The sequence below is a fragment of the Odocoileus virginianus genome, chromosome 26, assembly GCF_023699985.2.
Source record: "Odocoileus virginianus isolate 20LAN1187 ecotype Illinois chromosome 26, Ovbor_1.2, whole genome shotgun sequence".
In the NCBI taxonomy this organism is placed as follows: domain Eukaryota; kingdom Metazoa; phylum Chordata; class Mammalia; order Artiodactyla; family Cervidae; genus Odocoileus; species Odocoileus virginianus.
Window position 1 is genome coordinate 4,849,206 of NC_069699.1, and position 18,284 is coordinate 4,867,489.

The window sequence follows — 18,284 nt, forward strand, 5'->3', positions numbered from 1 at the left end:
GACCTTTCCTGAACTCTTCTGGTTGGTGATGGCGTGTTAGTTCTGTGTTCCTTACCAGGACTTCCTGTTGTAAAGTAACTCATGAAAATGGTTACTGTGGTGCCTGGCCAGTTCCAGTCAGTAGGGTTTCCCTAACAGCTCCACAGCTTGGGATCTTTGGGCCTTACCATCACAGTGACCAGACCCCAGGTAAACAGACCAACGCCAGAGGTTAAGGGCGGGGTCATCAGAGTTAGATTAACCAGGGTTGCTGCATACTCACCATGTGCTACCGGGAAGACACGGACAAATCATGTGAGCACTCTGCACCCCTGTACCCTCCTCCATAAAGGACATGAACACAATGTCCCTTAGAACTGCTTTGGAGATGAGATTCCTAGAGGATTAACAGAAGCTGGTCACAATTGTGCATTTGGCACCTAGTTCTCTGCTTGACTTCAAATAGGTGCTCACTGAGAAACTGATGAATGAATAAATACATGAAGGATGAATGTGAAACGCTTAACAAACAGCCTGCCTCATGGTGAACACTAAAAGAAGACACATGAACTGAATGGTTTACATAAAGAGTTTGGGACACAGGACAACATGGGGCTGATCTGTATAAGGCCTCACCTGGAAGAAGAAATCTAAATGCAGGTGAACTGATTGATAGTTACCGTGTCCTCCTCTCAGTAAAGGAGCCAGCCTGAGAAAGCTAGGTGAGTAAAAATGTACAAAAAGGATCGCTCTTCTGTTAGATTCAACATTGGGGTGTGTGTGTGTGTGTGTGTGCTCAGTCACTTCAGTCATGTCCGATTCTTTGCGACCCCATGAAGTATAGCCCACCAGGCTCCTCTGTCCATGGGATTCTCCAGGTAAGAATACTGGAGTGGGTTGCCATGCCCTCCTCCAGGGGATCTTCCCGACCCAGGGATGGAACCCACCGTCTCTATGTCTCCTACATTGGCAGGTGGGTTCTTCACCACTAGCGCCATCTGGGAATTGAAGGAGAACACAAACCATTTTCCCCAACACCCAGCTGGGGCCCTGAGGACTGAAACCACCTGACCCCCACATCTCTTTTAGAGACTTCCTTGATCTGACTTTAGAATTCCACCGCCCTCATTAGCACGACTTTGCCATTCCAAAAGACTCTGCCCAGACAAAAGGCTAGATTGTTCAGAACAAGAACTTCCTGAGAGATTCATGCCCTTCAGTGGAAGCCATCAACAGATACTCTGCCCCTTAAGATTCTTCAAATCCCTCAAATTCCTCGCCAGTCCTGGACAATTGCCTCCTGATCCTTATCCAGTCCTGCTCGAGGGCATAAACTGAACTCCCCATTCTAATCCCTTTCCGCCTTGCCTCCCCCGTGGAGCCACTGCCCACGTACCATGCAGGCAGTGTGCAGCAAGTGACCGTCAACTACAAATTGGCACTTGGTGTCTACCACAACAGGGACTAAATCAGGTGCTGCTGTGGCTGCTGATTTTCAATACCCCCCACCCTCCCCGAAAGAAATGAGGAGCTCTGTGCCCTGGGGAAATCAGGTCTTAGGGTAGTTAGATGCTTTCAGGAGCCAATTTTATGAGCCCAGTTCTCGTCTCTCCTCATATCTAGAAAAGCACTAAAATCCTTCATGGTGATGACCGCTCCCTATGACTAGCAGAAAGCTCCTGTAAAAAATATGTGCCTGACTGCATGTACTCCCCCTTCACCAAAATCGCATCTACAGTGGTCTTCCCCCAGCTCCCCACCACCTCTTTGGAGCAGTCTCTCAGACCTATCTGAGGTGCTATCTCCCAGGCTACAGTCCTCAATCTGTGCCCAATAAAATTTAACTTGGGACTCTCACATTGTGCATTTTTTTAGAAAGTGGGCACAATAAACTCAGTTTGGTCTTTTCAGTGGGTCTTTACACACAGTTGCATTGATAAATGGAGTCACAGAATGTCAAGAGTACAAAAGCAGCCTTAAGGTGCCTGTTCACCAAGGGTGGGCCCCACTAGCAGATTTCCTTCTCCTACGAAGAGTCATCAAGGCTCCGCTCTGAGACCCCTGTGCTAAGATCCCCCCTTCCCACGGGGCCTATTCTGTCTCTGCCTGGTCCTCTCCCCGCGTCTCCCACAAATCATATTCACCCCAAGACTGGCTTCCCTTCCAAGAACCAACTGACAAGGAAACCATCAGCGCTGAGTCCTTATCAGCTCGCTCTGAAGGCAGCTGCCCCTCAAAGAACGATCTAAAATATCAGAGGCCTGCTCAGAAATCTCTTATCTCCTCTCTCAAGCAGGATCAGAAATTCCTACCATTCCTGTTTGGGAATAGAGATTCTGTATCTGACAAAACCAGAAAAAAGATAATAATTGTTCCCTCCGTTTGTCTGTCTGGGAATGGAAATAGCTGTATAGGATGCAGAGAAGGGGGCTTAGCTGGGAAAGAAGCTGCCTGCAATGCAGGAGACACTGGTTCAATTCCTGGGCTGGGAAGATCCTCTGGAGGAGGGCACAGCAACACACCCGCTCCACTATTCTTGCCTGGAGAATCCCCATGGATAAGGAGCCTGGTGGGCTACAGTCCATGGGGTCTCAAGGAGTCGGACATGACTGAGCCACACAGCACTTTCTTCAGAGGCAAAAAGTGAAAGTGTTTAGTCACTCGGTCATGTCTGACTCTTTGCAACCCTCATGGACTGTAGCTCGCCAGACTCCTCTGTTCATAGGATTCTCCAGGCAAGAATACTGGAGTGGGTAACCATTCCCTTCTCCAGGGGATCTTCCCAACCCATGGACTCAAACTGGGTCTCCTGCATTACAAGCAGATTCTTTAAATTTTTAAAAAATTTATTTTTGGGTCACATGGCAAGTGGGATCTTCGATATCTGACCAGGTACTGAACCCACACCCTCAGCAGTGAAAGCACAGAGCGCAAACCACTGGACCATCAAGGAAGTCAAAGTGAAAGTCACTCAGTCGTGTCTGACTCTTTGCGACCCTATGGACTATACAGTCCATGGAATTCTCCAGGCCAGAATACTGGAGTGGGTAGCTGTTCCCTTCTCCTATGGATCTTCTCAACCCAGGGATTGAACCCAGGTCTCCTGCATTGTAGACGGGTTCTTTACCAGCTGAGCCACCAGTGGATCCCAGTAAATATTTTTTGAATGGACATAAGACCTATTCTATCCTTTACAAACTCTCAGCCAAGATGAAAAAAGCAGGACATGAATCCCAGTTGCTTTGAAAATATTTTATTGCTGTTCTTTCATACAGAGGTAATGTGTATCTGTTATAGGCAATTTAGAAGAGATAGATAAATTTGAAAAAGGTTACCTGTTGTCTTCATCATCTGAATATTACCTCTTATCCTGAATCTTTTTATATCTTTACTGGTCATCTGTGTTTCTGCTGCTACACATTCTCTTTGCATGCCTTGTGCTCATTTTTTCTACGAGGATATTCAGTTTTCTCTCTAGTAAGTTATAAGAGCTCTTTATATATTAGGATGGTCATCATTAATCTGTCCCATATTTTATACATTTCCTGAAGTTTAACCAGCAAGAGAGGTGAAGGGTCTGGATCCTATTGGAATAAAGGAAGGTATACGCTCAGGAAATGTCCACAAAGGTGGATCTTGGGAGCATGGGGGAATTAAAACCATTAAAACCTGGGGCAAGTAGGGAGAAGACTGAAGGACTTCCTTCAGAAGATGGAAGGAAAAGCTGAGAACAAAGACTCAAGTGACAGAAGGCAAAATAAAGAGACAAGGGACAGTGCAAGATGGATAAACTCGTCCCAAGGACTGGGTGGAGTTCCTTTCGATTCAGCTGGATGTGATTAACTTTTCAACTTGCCCAGTACTGCATGGAGGGGAGCCAAGGCCACCCAGAGTGGTAGAAAGGGGGAAATCCCTAAGATCCTAGCTAAAGCAGCAGAAGTTCCCCTTCCAAACAGACACACTCATGCTCTCCACATCCCTCCCACACCGTCAAAGCCTCCTTCTTCATTTCAGACCCCTTAATGCTACCCCAGGAGTGCCCCACCTGGAAGGCTTCCAAGCTTCCTGTAAGCTCATTCCATCCTCTGTAATGGAAACGCTTAGTCTCTTTTTTTAAAAAACAAAACCACGAAAACACCTTGCTGAGTTTCAACTATCTTCAGACATTCCTGTCTGTTGAATTCTGTCCTGAATCTGTTTGAATTTAAGCTTCTCAGATGCACTGATGGGACACTTGGAAGGAAAGTGACGGTTTACAAAGAAGACTTTACAACCCTCCCTGTGCCTAACAGTGAGACCTGAGTTCTGAAGGCTGCCTGGCTTTGACTTGCTCCCTTTTCCCTTCTTGCTCTGTATCCAGCCCTTTCATTCTTTCTTTCTTTTTGAGGGGGTGGGGGGGTGGGGAGGGTGGTGCAACATAACATGGGAGATCTTAGTTCCCCGACCAGGGATTGAAACTGTGCCTTCTGCAGCAGAAGCGTGGAGTCTTAACCAGTGGACCACCAGGGAAGTCCCATCTAGCCATTTCAATTTCTGCTCTTATAACCAGATGGTGACTGCAGCCATGAAAATAAAAGACGCTTACTCCTTGGAAGGAAAGTTATGACCAACCTAGATAGCATATTAAAAAGCAGAGACATTACTTTGCCAACAAAGGTCCGTTTGGTCAAGGCTATGGTTTTTCCAGTGGTCATGTATGGATGTGAGAGTTGGACTGTGAAGAAAGCTGGGTGCCGAAAAATTGATGCTTTTGAACTGTGGTGTTGGAGAAGACTCTTGAGAGTCCCTTGGACTGCAAGGAGATCCAACCATTCCATCCTGAAGGAGATCAGTCCTGGGTGTTCATTGGAAGGACCGATACTGAAGCTGAAACTCCAGTACTTTGGCCACCTCATGCGAAGAATTGACTCACTGGAAAAGACCCTGATGCTGGGAGGGATTGGGGGCAGGAGGAGAAGGGGACGACAGAGGATGAGATGGCTGGATAGCATCACCGACTCGATGGGCATGAGTTTGAGTAAACTTCGGGAGTTTGTGATGGACAGGGAGGCCTGGCGTGCTGCGATTCATGGGGTCGCAAAGAGTCAGACATGACTGAGTGACTGAACTGAACTGAACCAGAGAAGGTGAGGGGTCCCCTGATGTCTTTCTTGACAGAAGAGAAGCCATTTTTGGCCTAAACTATTTGTGATCTAGTGGGCTTCCCTGGTGGTAAAGAATCTGCCTGCCAATGGAGGAGACTTGTTGGATTAAATCCCTAGGTCAGGAAGATCCCCTGGAGAAGGAAATGGCAACCCACTTCAGTATCCTTGCCTGGGAAAACCCATGGAGAGAGGAGCCTGATGGGCTACAGTCCATGGGGTTGCAAAAGAGTCAGAAACAACTTAGTCACTAGATAACAATTTTGTTTTCTAAGCCTGGTCACAATCCTTCCCCTTACATGGGCCTCAACAGTATTTATCTTAAGGGAACAAAAGAACAAACAACTGTCATCAGGCAAGAAAAGTAACAGTAGGGACTCCCTTGGTGGTTCAGGGGTTAAAACTCTGCTTCCAGCGCAGGGGGCGCAGGTTTGATCCCTGGTTGGGGAACTAATCCCACTTGTCTCCCAGCATGGTCAAAGAAAGGAAGAAAGAAAGAAAAGTAACAGTAGCAAAGATAACAAATTAGTTGTAAACTCCCAGTTCTATTTCATGGTAAAGATTTGCCTGAAGAAATTTATTGCACTGTTTTGTAGATTTTAAACTTCCACTGGGGACTCAACCCCTGGTCAACTGAAACCAAAGGGATGAGGATGTTGACCTCTTCTGACAGGCACTGTGGCTTCAATCAACTGAAACTTGGACTCTGTCAACCTTTGCCCCCATCTAAGCCGACTCCTCTGCGCAAGCCCCTTCATTAGTATGTATGTTCTCTTAGCTTAAAACTTCCCCATTTTGCTTTTCCGGAGGACTGCTTTGGGGAAGATCCCCAGTATTCTCCTTACTTGCTGCAAAGATTAAATCCTTCCTTCTCTCGATCTTTGGCTTAGTTGTGTCTTTTGCTCGACCTCCATCAAGAGGGGAGCTTGGACTGGATGGCATGTCTCTTCTTTACACGAAGCACTCCCAAATGTCATTATCCTAATGACTGTTTTCCAGAGCAGGTTCATTTCTCAAAGGGAGAGTTCTGTGGTTTCCTGGCAGGGACATGATTGAGGACTAACATAATCTGTAGCCCTGGGTTTTTGCGGGGGAGGGGGCAGGAGAGAGGACAGCAGGAAGGGAAACTCCGTATCTGTAAAACGAGCAGAAGGGAATACGGTCCCTCCTCCACCCACTCTCCCCGCTCCCCACAAAATACAGGTGAACAGCATGCTGAAATACACCGCCCCCATAACAGCAGTCACTGTCTGAACACGTACTTTGATTACAGCTGCTATCAACCAAAGCAGAGACAGCGTTTCTCTCAGTTTTGCCTTCCCAGTTCCATAAATACACACACCGAGAAGGGAGTCATTACAAATAGCTGTGCTATAATATGCCTGTGTTATCATCCCCGGCTCGCTAAAGTGAATCAATAACATCTTTGGGACTTCCTCGGTGGTCCACTGGTTAAGGTTCTGCCTTCCAATGCAGGGGACGTGGGTTTGATCCCTGCTTGGGAGCAAAGATCCCACATGTGGCAACTAGAGAGGCCACACACCTCAGCACTGAGCCCGCACCCTCTAGAGCCTGTTCCACAACAAGAGAAGTCCACCCACAGACACACCGCAGTGAAGACCCAACACAGCCCAAAAATAAAAACCAAAGAACTGCTCCCTGCCCAGCCCACTCCCAATTAAAAAAAAAAAAAAGAAATCATTAAAAAAAAAAAAAAAAAAGCAGGAACTTCCCCCATAGTCCAGTGGTTGAGAATCTACCTTCCAATGCAGGGGACATGTATTACATCCTTGGTCAGGGAACTAAGATTCTGTGCCCGCGACAACTACTGAGCCCAAGAATTCTGGAGCCTGCGTGCTGCAACCAAGACCCAATGGAGCCAAATAAAAAAAATAAATTTAAAAAAATCAATAGTATCTTTACATGTGAAAGTGAGTTTGGAGTATACATGTGATCTCTTCTCCCTTCACCTTTGACAGTGAGGCATTCAGCCTTCACCCTACCAGGAAATCGCAGAACTCTCCCTTTGAGAAATTAACCTGCTCTGGAGAACAGTGGTTAGGATAATGACATTTGGGAGTGCCTCACGTAGAAGACCTGCTGTTACCCACCCAGCCCCTCTCTGTTGACAAGCCAGCCCAACGCGCCTGGCGGTGCCTCACTCTTAACTATGAACAGCTCACAAGACCAAACATCTGAAAAAGCCTCTGCCCTGACAGATAACACTCACAGGATAAAGCAAAAACAGAAGAAAACGAAGGGGGAAAACCTATACTTAAGTTCAAAGAGATAAAAAAAATAATAATGAGAAAGAACTCCTGGAAACTGAAACCACTAACAAAGCCTTTTAAAAAAGAAGAAGCGCCGAAAGAGTTGAAATATAGGACCCAGAAAATTGGGGGGTGGGGGTAGCATGGGAGCAGGCAAGCAGAAATGAGGAAAGAATAGACTTTGGAGAAGGAGACAAGTGCTAAATGATAAAAGTTTCAGACATAAGCTCCAGAGAAAATGGATAAGAGCTAGTTCTTGAAGAAATGAGACAAGAAATCTTCACAGCATTGAAAAACATAATAATTCCAATGGAAAGTTCATCACTGAATTTAGACAGACCCAGGACAGGACCATCATCATGAACTTTCAGGACCCTGAGGATGAAAAGAGGATCCTAAAACTTTCAAAAAAGAAAAACAGGTCATATAGAAAGGAACAGTGTAGTAGGGAATAGACTGCTGCTGCTGCTGCTGCTGCTGCTAAGTCATTTCAGCCATGTCCGACCCTGTGTGACCCCACAGACAGAAGCCCACCAGGCTCCTCTGTCCCTGGGATTCTCCAGGCAAGAACACTGGAGTGGGTTGCCATTTCCTTCTCCAAGGGAATAGACAAGGTGGCTTTAAAACAGAGATACAGAAAGTGGAGCATGGTAATCAAAATAGAAATTTATTCCCAGCTCCTGCCGTAGCTCCTGCCGTAGCTCCAAGGGAATAGACAAGGTGGCTTTAAAACAGAGATACAGAAAATGGAGCATGGTAATCAAAATAGAAATTTACTCCCAGCTCCTGCTGTAGCCCAGAGCTGGAAGGGCATGTCAGGAATCCTCACAGTCCAGCTGCTAGTTCTGAGTTTAGGGCGTGAGCCTAGGTCCCTCCATCAAGTCTGCATCCCTCCTCAGGGAAAAGGGCAAAGTGCAAGGACTTTGGACGCTAATTCCTTCCAGGTTACAACCTGGAACTACTGGCCAGAGCTTAGTCACCTGTCCAGAGAGCACTGCAAGAAAGGCTAGGAAATGTGATCTCCTTTTTATAAAAGGAAAAAGGAAGAATGGATTCTGGAGGACAAAAAGAATCTGCTCTGGATTGTATTACTTCACACATCACTGGACACTAGTGGCCAATGAATAATGTCTCTATAATTTGAGAGAAAATGATCTTTACCCTAGGATGACATATTAGTCCAGTATCAAGGTGAGGTCAGAACAGAGCCATTAAAGAGCTAGAAACAGAGTGTTTAAGAAGTTCTTGATTGATGTGCTATACTTAACTAAGGAGCAGTCCAAGAAGACAGACATGGGATCCAAGAAGCAGGCTTGGAGAACAAGTAGGTCAGGATGGTATAAGGGACCGATGACAGTGGGAAAGAAATCTCCAGGAAAAAATGGAATCAATAAAACAGCCAACACGTTTGATCATTTGGGGAAAATTACTGATAGGAATACACTTGACCCAACAGAGCAAATGATAAAACCTTAAGGAACAGGAGAAGAAAAACATGTAAGCAAAAAAAACCAAGGCAATTATTAGGTCCAACATTCCTGTCCACCAGTCACCCAACTGGTGGGCCAAGTCAAAAATCTGCAAGTCATCCTTAACTCTTTCCCTCCTCCCATCCCTTCAAATGCAGCCAGAGTGATCATCTAAAAGATAAATATAAGCACATCACTTAGCAGCCTAACTGCTTCAATATTCCCCTTCCGCCTTCAAAATAAAACCAAACCCCTACAAGAGAACCCTCTGCTGTCTGGTCCCCATCCGCTGTCTGCCTCATCCGTCTTTACCTCTTGATCAATCTTCCAACTTGCTCAACTTTCAGATCTCAAAGGAACCAAGGACTACTTCTCTTTTGCCTCCAAGCCTTCAGACAGGTTGTTCTCTCTGCCACCAACACTCTTCTCCCATTTAATTCCTACACGTCCTTCAGCTCAGACATCCTCCAACTAGAAAGGCTTACCTGGCCCCTGGGGCCCCCTGGGTACCACTCCCATCTGTCCCCAGATTGACCCGTTTCCTATCGGAGCAACATCAGGCTAGACTCTATGGAAGATGGTGGTGATGGTTTAGTCGCTAAGTAGTGTCTGACTCTTGTGATCTCATGGACTGTAAACTGCCAGGCTCCTCTGTCCATTGGATTTTGCAGGCAAGAATACTGAAATGTGTTGCTAATATTGGAGTGTTTTGCCATATCCTCCTCCAGGGGAACTTCCTGACCTCAGGATCAAATGCAGGTCTCCTGCATTGCAGGTGGATTACCCACTGAGCCATCAGGGAAGCCCCTCTATGAAAGATACTTGTTTTTATTTGCCCTCCTTTCCAGACTGTAAACTTTGTCTCTCTTTTTCAACATTGTATCCTCAGTTCCTGGCACAAGGTCCGAGTCCAGTGTCGAATAAGCAGATGAACAAGACTCACCTAGAGCCAAGACTAGGTTAACATTTGATTTTTAATCAAGCAGAAACTGAGTAAATCTCTCTGCTTCTCTCAGGTTGGGTACAATGCTGAATCTGATCATTTCATTTTTAAAACTCCCAAGTTCTCCAAGTCATCCAAGGTGGCGGCAACCCAGATGTAATCAATAATAATACCCAGTGCTTGACTAAGAGCTGGTTTCTAAATAAAGGTAGGTTTTAGTAGTGTGATTTAATTTTTTCAGTAGTGTGATCTTTAGAAGAACCAACAGATCCCCAATCTAAGGGGCTGGTGCTGAAGTACAGCTGGTGGGTATAACCTGATGCACAAACCTTGCTTGATAATTTAATAAACTTTAATATGAACAGATTGCAATTGACAGTGGCTACTGTTAAGTGTCTGGAACTCTACTTGGTTCTTTCAAGCAGTGAAATCTGCCTTTTATCTACTCTTGTTTCTTTTCCCCAAGGCAGTGAGATAAAAGCTAATATAAATTTCCAGAATGAGGCATTGTTTTCTTTAGCCAAAAATCTGTACTTTCTCATTAGACTGTCAGTAGCAATATCTAAGATGGGCAATTTCATCTGAAGCTTGTACCGAGAACAAATGTCACCACCGGGGGCTGTATGGTATGGCGTGTAATTAGGAAGCAGAGGGGTGACACGTGTACCGGGGGATGGAGTAGATGAAATGTTTCTTGAGTGTGGCCCGAGTTTATGTCTTCCCTAGAATTAGAGGAATGAATTTAATCAATATCAGCCTGTGAAAACATTTTCAGTGCCACAGAGAAATGAGAAAAAGAAAGATTTTGTGAGGGGAAGAGTTTTCTAAGGAGTCTCTTTTATTCTTTTCACTCTTCATTTCAAGTTTTCATTATGTGAATTCATTTTTTTGAGAATGACTGACATTTGTGATATGAAATAATGTTAAGTGGGGACACAAATAACAGAATAATGTGTCCATGCAAGAAACTGGTAACAAGGTTTCATCAAGAGAGGGAAATGGGGGCTGGAAAAAGGAGGGAGAGGAACTTCCCTGGTGGACCAGTGGTTAAGACTCTGGCTTCCAATGCAAGAGGTGCGGGTTCCATCTCTGGTCGGGCAGCTAAGATCCTACATGCCTCATAACCAAAAAAACAAAAATATAAAACAGAAGGAATATTGTTTAACAAATTCAATAAAGACTGAAAAAATAGTCAACATCAAAAAAAGAAAAGGGAGGGACAGAGAATTTCACTATACAGCCTTTCCATGGCTTCCCCCATGACTCAACGGTAAAGAATCTGCCTGCAAAGCAGGAGATGCGGGTTGGTTCCCTGGGTTGGGAAGATCCTCTGGAGAAGGAAATGGCAGCCCACTCCAGTATTCTTGCCTGGAGAATCCCATGGACAGAGGAGCCTGGCGGGCCACAGTCCACGGGGTTGCAAAAGAGCAGGACATGACTGAGCAGCTGAGTACACAAGGCAAATGGTTTAAGTCCTTACTTGGAAAAAAAATGGTAATTCCACATCAGACAAGAAAAATGTGTTTAATCTATAAAATCCCAAGACCTAGGAACTGTTTCACAATATTTTTCTGACAAGCCTATATTAACTAAATGCCTTCTCACGCCAGCTAAAGAAGGCATGTGTGTCCCATCTCGGGTAATGTCTGTGGTGCCCAATAGTTAAATTGGTGACAGCCAGTTTTCTTTTCTCTACTGTGAGGTTACTCTTTTATCCCTTGTAAGAAATTTACGTGGAGATTTCGAGGCCAAGAATCTTGTCCCTCTTCAAACTTCCACCACTATTCTGGCAACCGCTGTTGACTGTGGAACTTTGTTTATTTGTTGGCATGTTATTGTAAGCAAGACTGTCTCTTTTGCTGTTTACTTATTTCTCTAAATCACCATAGACCCATGACTTTTCAGTTCATTCAAAGCCTGTTACTATCATTATTTATTTTTTAGCTATTTTTACTTTTTTTTTAGTTGAAGTACACTGATTTACAACATTTTGTTAGTTTCAGTTATACAGCAAACTGATTCAGTTACACGTGTCTGTGTGTGTGTGCTCAACCATGTTCACCTCTTTGCGACTCAATGGACTGTAGCCTGTCAGGCTCCTCTGTCCATGGGATTCTCCAGGCAAGAATACGGGAGTGGGTTGCCATTTCCCTCTCCAGGGGATCTTCCTGACCCAGGGATCGAACCCTCATCTCGCGTCTGCTGCACTGGCAGGCATGTTCTTTAACAGTTGAGCCACCTGGAAAGCCCAGCTACACACATATATGTATATTCTTATTCAGATTCTTTTCCCTTTTCAGGATATAATAAGATATTGAATGTAGTTCCCAGTGCTATAGAGTAAATCCTCGTTGTTTATCATTATTTAATGATTGTGTTGACCCAGATTTGGCTCCTGGGAAATCCTTTTGTTTTGTTTTTTTTTTCCTTTTAAACCATAGACCGCAAGGCCCTACAATTTAGTCTGCCTAAATTCTGCCTCTCGGACCACAATTCTCCCCTCTCTCACATTTGTGCACTATTCTATAGCTCTTTCTGTTCCTTAAACACAGAGGCTATTTATTTCTGCCCCAGGGCCTTTGCACTGGCTACTTCCTCTTCCTGGAGGGCTGGCTCCTTTGATTCTCTCAGGTGTCTCTCCTAATTTAAGGCTAGCCTCTCTCTCCCTCTCCTCCTGTCCCTCTCATTCTCTCTTCGGTGTTTTCTCCCTCTCTACTGGTTCCTTCCTAGGAATAGTCCAACATGTTCTAGCCTTTTCCACATGATTTAAAGGGGGGAAAAAAAAACCTTCAAATTCTCCCCTTTCCCCTTAGGTTTTGTCATCCCTCCCCACATGGCCCCAGCCGTCATCTGCTGCTGACAGCCAAACTTTTGGGAAGCAGTTTCTACACTCTCTCAAGTGCCATTTCTTTGTTTTCCATTTAAGCCTCCATCTACTTCAAGCTCTGCTCAGAACCAAAACTGAAATCTTCTGACCAGGCCCACCAACAACCAGGGAGGTGGCTGCCTGTACCAGACCTTTCCAGTATGGACTGGAAAAAAGTCTCCTTCCGTCAGGGCACTTGCTTCCATCTGTCAGAAAAAGGTACTCTCAAACACACGTATCTACAATGTACACAATAGGCATGGTGCCCACTGGCCTTGTGCAGTGTGTTACCTGCACAATCATACTTTGCCAGCAGCCTTCTGTTAGCCTGAAAGATGTACTCTGGTCTCATCTGACCACTCTCAAATTCCCCTGTGACTATCCCTCCTTCTGGAAATGTGGTCTTCCTGGACGACCACAGCACCACATTCTGTAGTCCTTCTGCTCCTTCCCCGTTCTCCCAGGCCCTTAAATGTCGACTCCATTTCAGAGTCCTGCTCTGCTTTGTCTTCCTTTGTTACCTGACCCATCTGTGTCAGTGGTCTCGACTCCTTTCACTCAACACTTACAGAGTGTCCACTCCATGACTGGCAGTGTTCTAAGCACTGAGCCCTTGAGTTCATACTGATGATTTACAAACATGTCTCCCAAACTGCCTTCCTGAAATCTATACATGGAAACCAAATGGATTCCTCAGACTTAACTTCTCCAGATCTGAGCTCATCACCCCTCTCTTCATATTGATTCCTCTTCCTGTTCTAGCAAATGATGCTTATTCAATTACCCAAGCCTGAAAGCTGGAGACATCCTAGACTCTCATTTCTCTGCCCCCCAAAAGCAGGAAGTCTTATTTTTCTACTTCCTAGGCATGTCTCAGTTTCACCCACATCTTCCCATCGCTATCACCACCACACTGACCTCCATCCTATGTACCCGGTATCACTTCCCATGTAGAATAAACACTGCATCACAGCTGTGGAAAACAAACTTATGGTTACCAAGGCACACGATGAGGGAAAGATAATTGGAAGATTGGGACTGACATATACATGTATATGCACTACTATATAAACAATAGATAAGTGGGGTCTTCCCTGGCAGTCCAGAGGTTAGGACTGCCAACTAAAAAGAAAAATGCACAACATGAAAGTTGAGAGTTAAGTTTTATTTGGGGCAAAATGAGGAATACTATGGGAGCTTCCCAGGTGGCACCAGTGGTAAAGAACCTGCCTGTCAATGCAGGAGACATCGGAGATGCAGGTTCAATTGGGAAAGATCAATTGGATTGGGAAAGATCCCCTGGAGGAGGGCCTGGCAACCCACTCCAGTATTCTTGCCTGGAGAATCCCACGGACAGAGGAGCCTGTGGGGTACAGTCTACAGGGTCACAAAGAGTCAGACACGACTGAAGCAACTTAGCACACACGCATGAAGTATACTATAGCCTGGGAGACAGCTCTGAGAACCTGCTTCAAAGAGGTAGGGTGCAAGGTCAGTATACACGTGATTTTAGTGAAGAGGGGTATATGCAGTCAAGCATGTATTTTTTTGCAGGTTTCTACTGGTCACGAGGAGTAGTTGTCATCATGAAGGATTTTAGTGCTTTTCTAGATAATCAGGAGATACAAGAATTGGGCTCATAAAATCAGCTCCTGAAAATATTTAACTATCTGAAGCCCTGTTCAGCCAGTTTTTCCCAGAGCACAGGGTGCCTCATGTCTGCTTTCCACCCTGAAATCCTTACAGTGGGTGTTGAAAGTCAGCAGCTGCAGCAGCAAGTGATGTAATCCTTGTAACCGATTTGTACTTCACAAGAGTCTGTGCTTTCACTGCCTGGGGCCCAGGTTCAATCCCTAGTTGGGGAACTAAGACTGCCACATGCCCCGTGATGTGGGGAAAAAAATTAAAATAAAAAATAACTGATAAGAGAACTTCTTATTAGTTATAGTACAGAGAACTCTACTCAATACTCTGTAATGATCTATATGGGAATGGAATCTAAAAAAGAACAAAAATATGCATATATACAACATGTATGCATATGCTGTATACCTGAAACTAACACAACAATGTAAATCAACTTTACTCCAATAAAAATTAATTAGAAACAAATAAACAGGCTCCCACCTGGGCTCTGCCTCCTGGCCCTGACCTGAAAGTCTACAATGGCTTCTTCTGCCCTTAGGATTTCAGTTCTAATTCTCTGGTACGGTTTACAAGGCCAATCATGACCAGACACCTCCTCCACCTCCAAACTTTCATTTCTCTTCATTTCCCCTGCCCTTCACACTCTTGCCCTTATTTGTTCTCTCTTCTATCCTTACTGAGTTCCATTTAGTTCCTGAACATGTCATCTGTTTGTAATTTCTGAATCTTAGCCAATACTAGTCCCTCTGCCTAGAAGAGCTCCTTTGGGTCCCCTCCCAGCCCATCATCTTGCTGACTGCACCTTTTTTCTTAAAAAAAAAAAAAAAAAAAAAATTTTTTTTTTTATTTGGCTGCACCTGGTCTCAGCAGCCAATGAATCACCTTGGAAGTGAAGCCCCCAACTTGCTTTGATCATGTACCCCATGTGCAGAGAGCTGTCCCCTCTGATTCTAGAGCTAAATAAATGAATGTGGTGGTCTGGAGACCTAACCTTGGGACGCTCTGTTAAGCAACAAGAAATAAGCAGGGGGTTGTTGAGCCCTGGAAGTGGAGTGTTGCTGCCTGACATGCACCATTGGCTTTGGGACCCGGCAGCAGGCAGGCGTCCGAAGGCCCAGGGACGGTGTCAGAGAGAGGGTGGAAGGCTGGAGGTGAGGGCCTAAGAGAGGAAAGGAGTCTCCAGTTACAGACGAGAGCTTGCCAATCCTGTTGCCATCCTCTCCTATAAGGTAGAAAATCAGAACTGTGCTTCAGGAACTCAGTGACCTGGTGAAGGAGGCAGCTGGGCTGTTTCTAAAGGGCTTCCTGGCTTCTCCTAGCTGCCTGATGAATTTCCATCAAGATACATGCATACTCCAGTCATGCTGCCTCCATGCACCATGCACTGAGTCGTAAACTCCCTGGGACTTCTCCAGGTCCCTCAAGAGTCGGCTTGTCCAAGGAGACTGACTAATGTGTTGTCCTCTGGGTTGTTCAACCCTCCTGGGGAAGGCGACCCGCAGAAGGCCAACTGGCAGACTGCCATCTTAGCAGACCAGGAGGCGGACTGGCAGAGAACCAGAGATCTCGGCGCTAGACCTTCTCCCCTTCCCCATGCTCTTCGTTAGGTAGATATATAAACATGTTTCTAACATATACACAATAATATAAAGAATAACCAACCCTCCTCTCCACTAGAACCACAACCCCTGCATTTTGGGTTTGTTTCCCTTCTTTTCCTTTACAGTTATAGTACGTATGTATATATCTACAGTGATACCTGTAATTTTGCTTGTTTCTGAACCGACAGAACTAGAATTCTACTGTGTGCAATCTCTTGCAGTTTGCTCTATTCTCTCAACATTCTACCCATGGGTTTCACCTCTGTGGTTTTGGTTTTGATCTTTGCAACCGGTCTATAAAATAAATGGCTACTCACTATGTCCATCCTGGCACAATGTACTGTGTATCTCGGGTGGCCGATAAACTCTCTATGATGATGCTGTTTAAGATGAGTTCACAGAACAGCCAGACCACTCACTTTCACGGAGGCGCAGTTGCAACGTTGGGGAAACCAGTGTCCACATGAGGTATAAATCTTTTAGGCAAAGGTTAAACATGAACTGATCACTTGGCATAAATCTTGGCAGTGTGCTGCCTCAAGTATGAGTTAATCATTGTGTTAGGCAAATGCATTTAAAAACACAAATGCAAGGGGATAAAAATGAATAAAGTTTAGATAGTCCACCTTTCGAGTTATTCCTGCTTTGGCATCTTTCCTGGCAAAGAACTGAAAGCAAACTACCAGTGAGGGGTGCAAAGCATGCTTTGTCTCACCCACTCTCTCTAGGGAGTTTCTTGAGTTAGTACCATAAGTAATAGAAGTAAAATTTTCATATAATATAGATGTAACAGAAGTAACAGTTAATCCTCTGGGCATCAAACTAACAGGCCTAATATTTTTCTAAGTACTAGAGTATTTGTTTCCTCCGCCAGTCTCTGATATTTTAGTTCTCTGGTTCTCAATCTTGAGTCCTTTTGTAGTCATCCCCCTGAACATCAAAAAATTCGGATGTTTGTATCGTCTTCCGGGAGATTCTGATGCAATCGGTCTGAGGTGATGCCTTTGCGTGGGGGTTTTGAAAAGTTCCAGAGACTCATAGCTGTAGTGGAGTTGAGAAGCTCTGGTTCACAACACTTCATTTCCTTCTCAGGGTCCAGCGCGGCGCCTGGTGGAAAGTGATGCTCAGAATGGATACCCAACGTTCAGTCTCTCAGAAAGGAGGGAAGCAAGGGCTCGGAACCTCAAACCCTTCCGGTGCCCCGGGGCGAAGACCACTGAGGAGCCAAGTCCTGCCAAGCCAGTGGTGAGGGCGACGCCCCCATGCCCAGGTCTCTCCCCCTTGCCGTGACTCTAGAAAGTTTCCACCTTGGAGAGCAGGTACTCTCCGGTCAATTCTCAAAGGCCTCTGAAGACACACGGCCACCGCGAAGTTCGGCGGTGCCAGGCGGTTTCTTGTTTCCAGAGGTGAGGCAGAGTCTGAAGAAACTTAAGTGGCCTCTTGGGGCTCTGGCCCAAGCCGGGTTGACTTTAGAGTCCAGAGTCCTCTCTTGGCTTCAAATTGCAGCCCGGCAGCGCCTCCCGAGACAGGTGGAGCGGGGGGCACCTAAGCATGCCTGCTCCGCGGGGAAGGCGGCGCGTCCCCTGCGGCCGGAGCGCGAGTCTCAGCGCAACCAGCCAGAGCTGCACGTGGCGCGGCGGGAGAGGCGGTCTGGGGAGGCGGACTACAAGTCCCGAAAGGCCTCGCGCTGGACTGGGCGGGGCCTCGCAGGGCTGGGCGTGCGCAGTGGCTCTCGGGAGCGGCGGGGCGGGCCCTCCGGGCTGTCAGCTGTGGCCCCGGGCGCCCGGGTGGGGGTGGTCGCGGCCATTGGCCGAGAGGCGGCGGGGCGGGGCCGCCGTGCGCCGCAGCGGGTTCATGCCGAGCGGGCGGAGGCGGGCAGCCGACCCGGTAGGCGCGCGCCGGTCTGCAGCGTTCGGCCTGAACCATGGCAGCGGCGCCCCTGAAAGTGTGCATCGTGGGCTCTGGGAACTGGTGAGCGTCAGCGGGCGGGCGGAGCGGACTCCGCCTCCAGGAAGCCCCTCTCCGAGGCGAGGGAGGGCGCGCGTCCCCGCCGCGGCGAGGACACCCGGCACCGCGCGTGGGGAGGCGGGGCGGGCAGCGTCGCGGCCCGGCTGGGCACCGCGCGCCCGGGGAGGCCGCGCCGAGGCACCAGCTGGGGAGGCCCAGAGCCCGCGTGCTGCTGGAGGCGGCGCAGGGAGAGGGGACGGCGTGCCCGCGGGCACCTGTCTGCGCTCGCGGCACCAGGCAGCGGACGCGCGGGGGCCACCTGCTCGCCACGCCCGGGGGGTTTGCGCAACATCCTCAGGACGTTCTCCATTCTCCTGGGCAGATCGCCTGGGTAGAGGAGCTGTAGGAGGCTCGAGCGTTC

At 46.8% G+C, this 18,284-nt stretch overlaps 1 protein-coding gene across 1 annotated transcript in view; it reads left to right on the forward strand.

Moving 5' to 3' along the window:
- The first annotated feature begins 17,690 nt into the window (after positions 1-17,690).
- GPD1L (glycerol-3-phosphate dehydrogenase 1 like) overlaps positions 17,691-18,284 on the forward strand; it is an 83,302-nt gene continuing 82,708 nt past the window's right edge. The window contains exon 1 of the mRNA XM_020894714.2: positions 17,691-17,887. Within this exon, the coding sequence (XP_020750373.1) occupies positions 17,841-17,887 (47 nt within the window). The 5' untranslated portion in view covers positions 17,691-17,840. The remainder of the gene's footprint in view (positions 17,888-18,284) is intronic.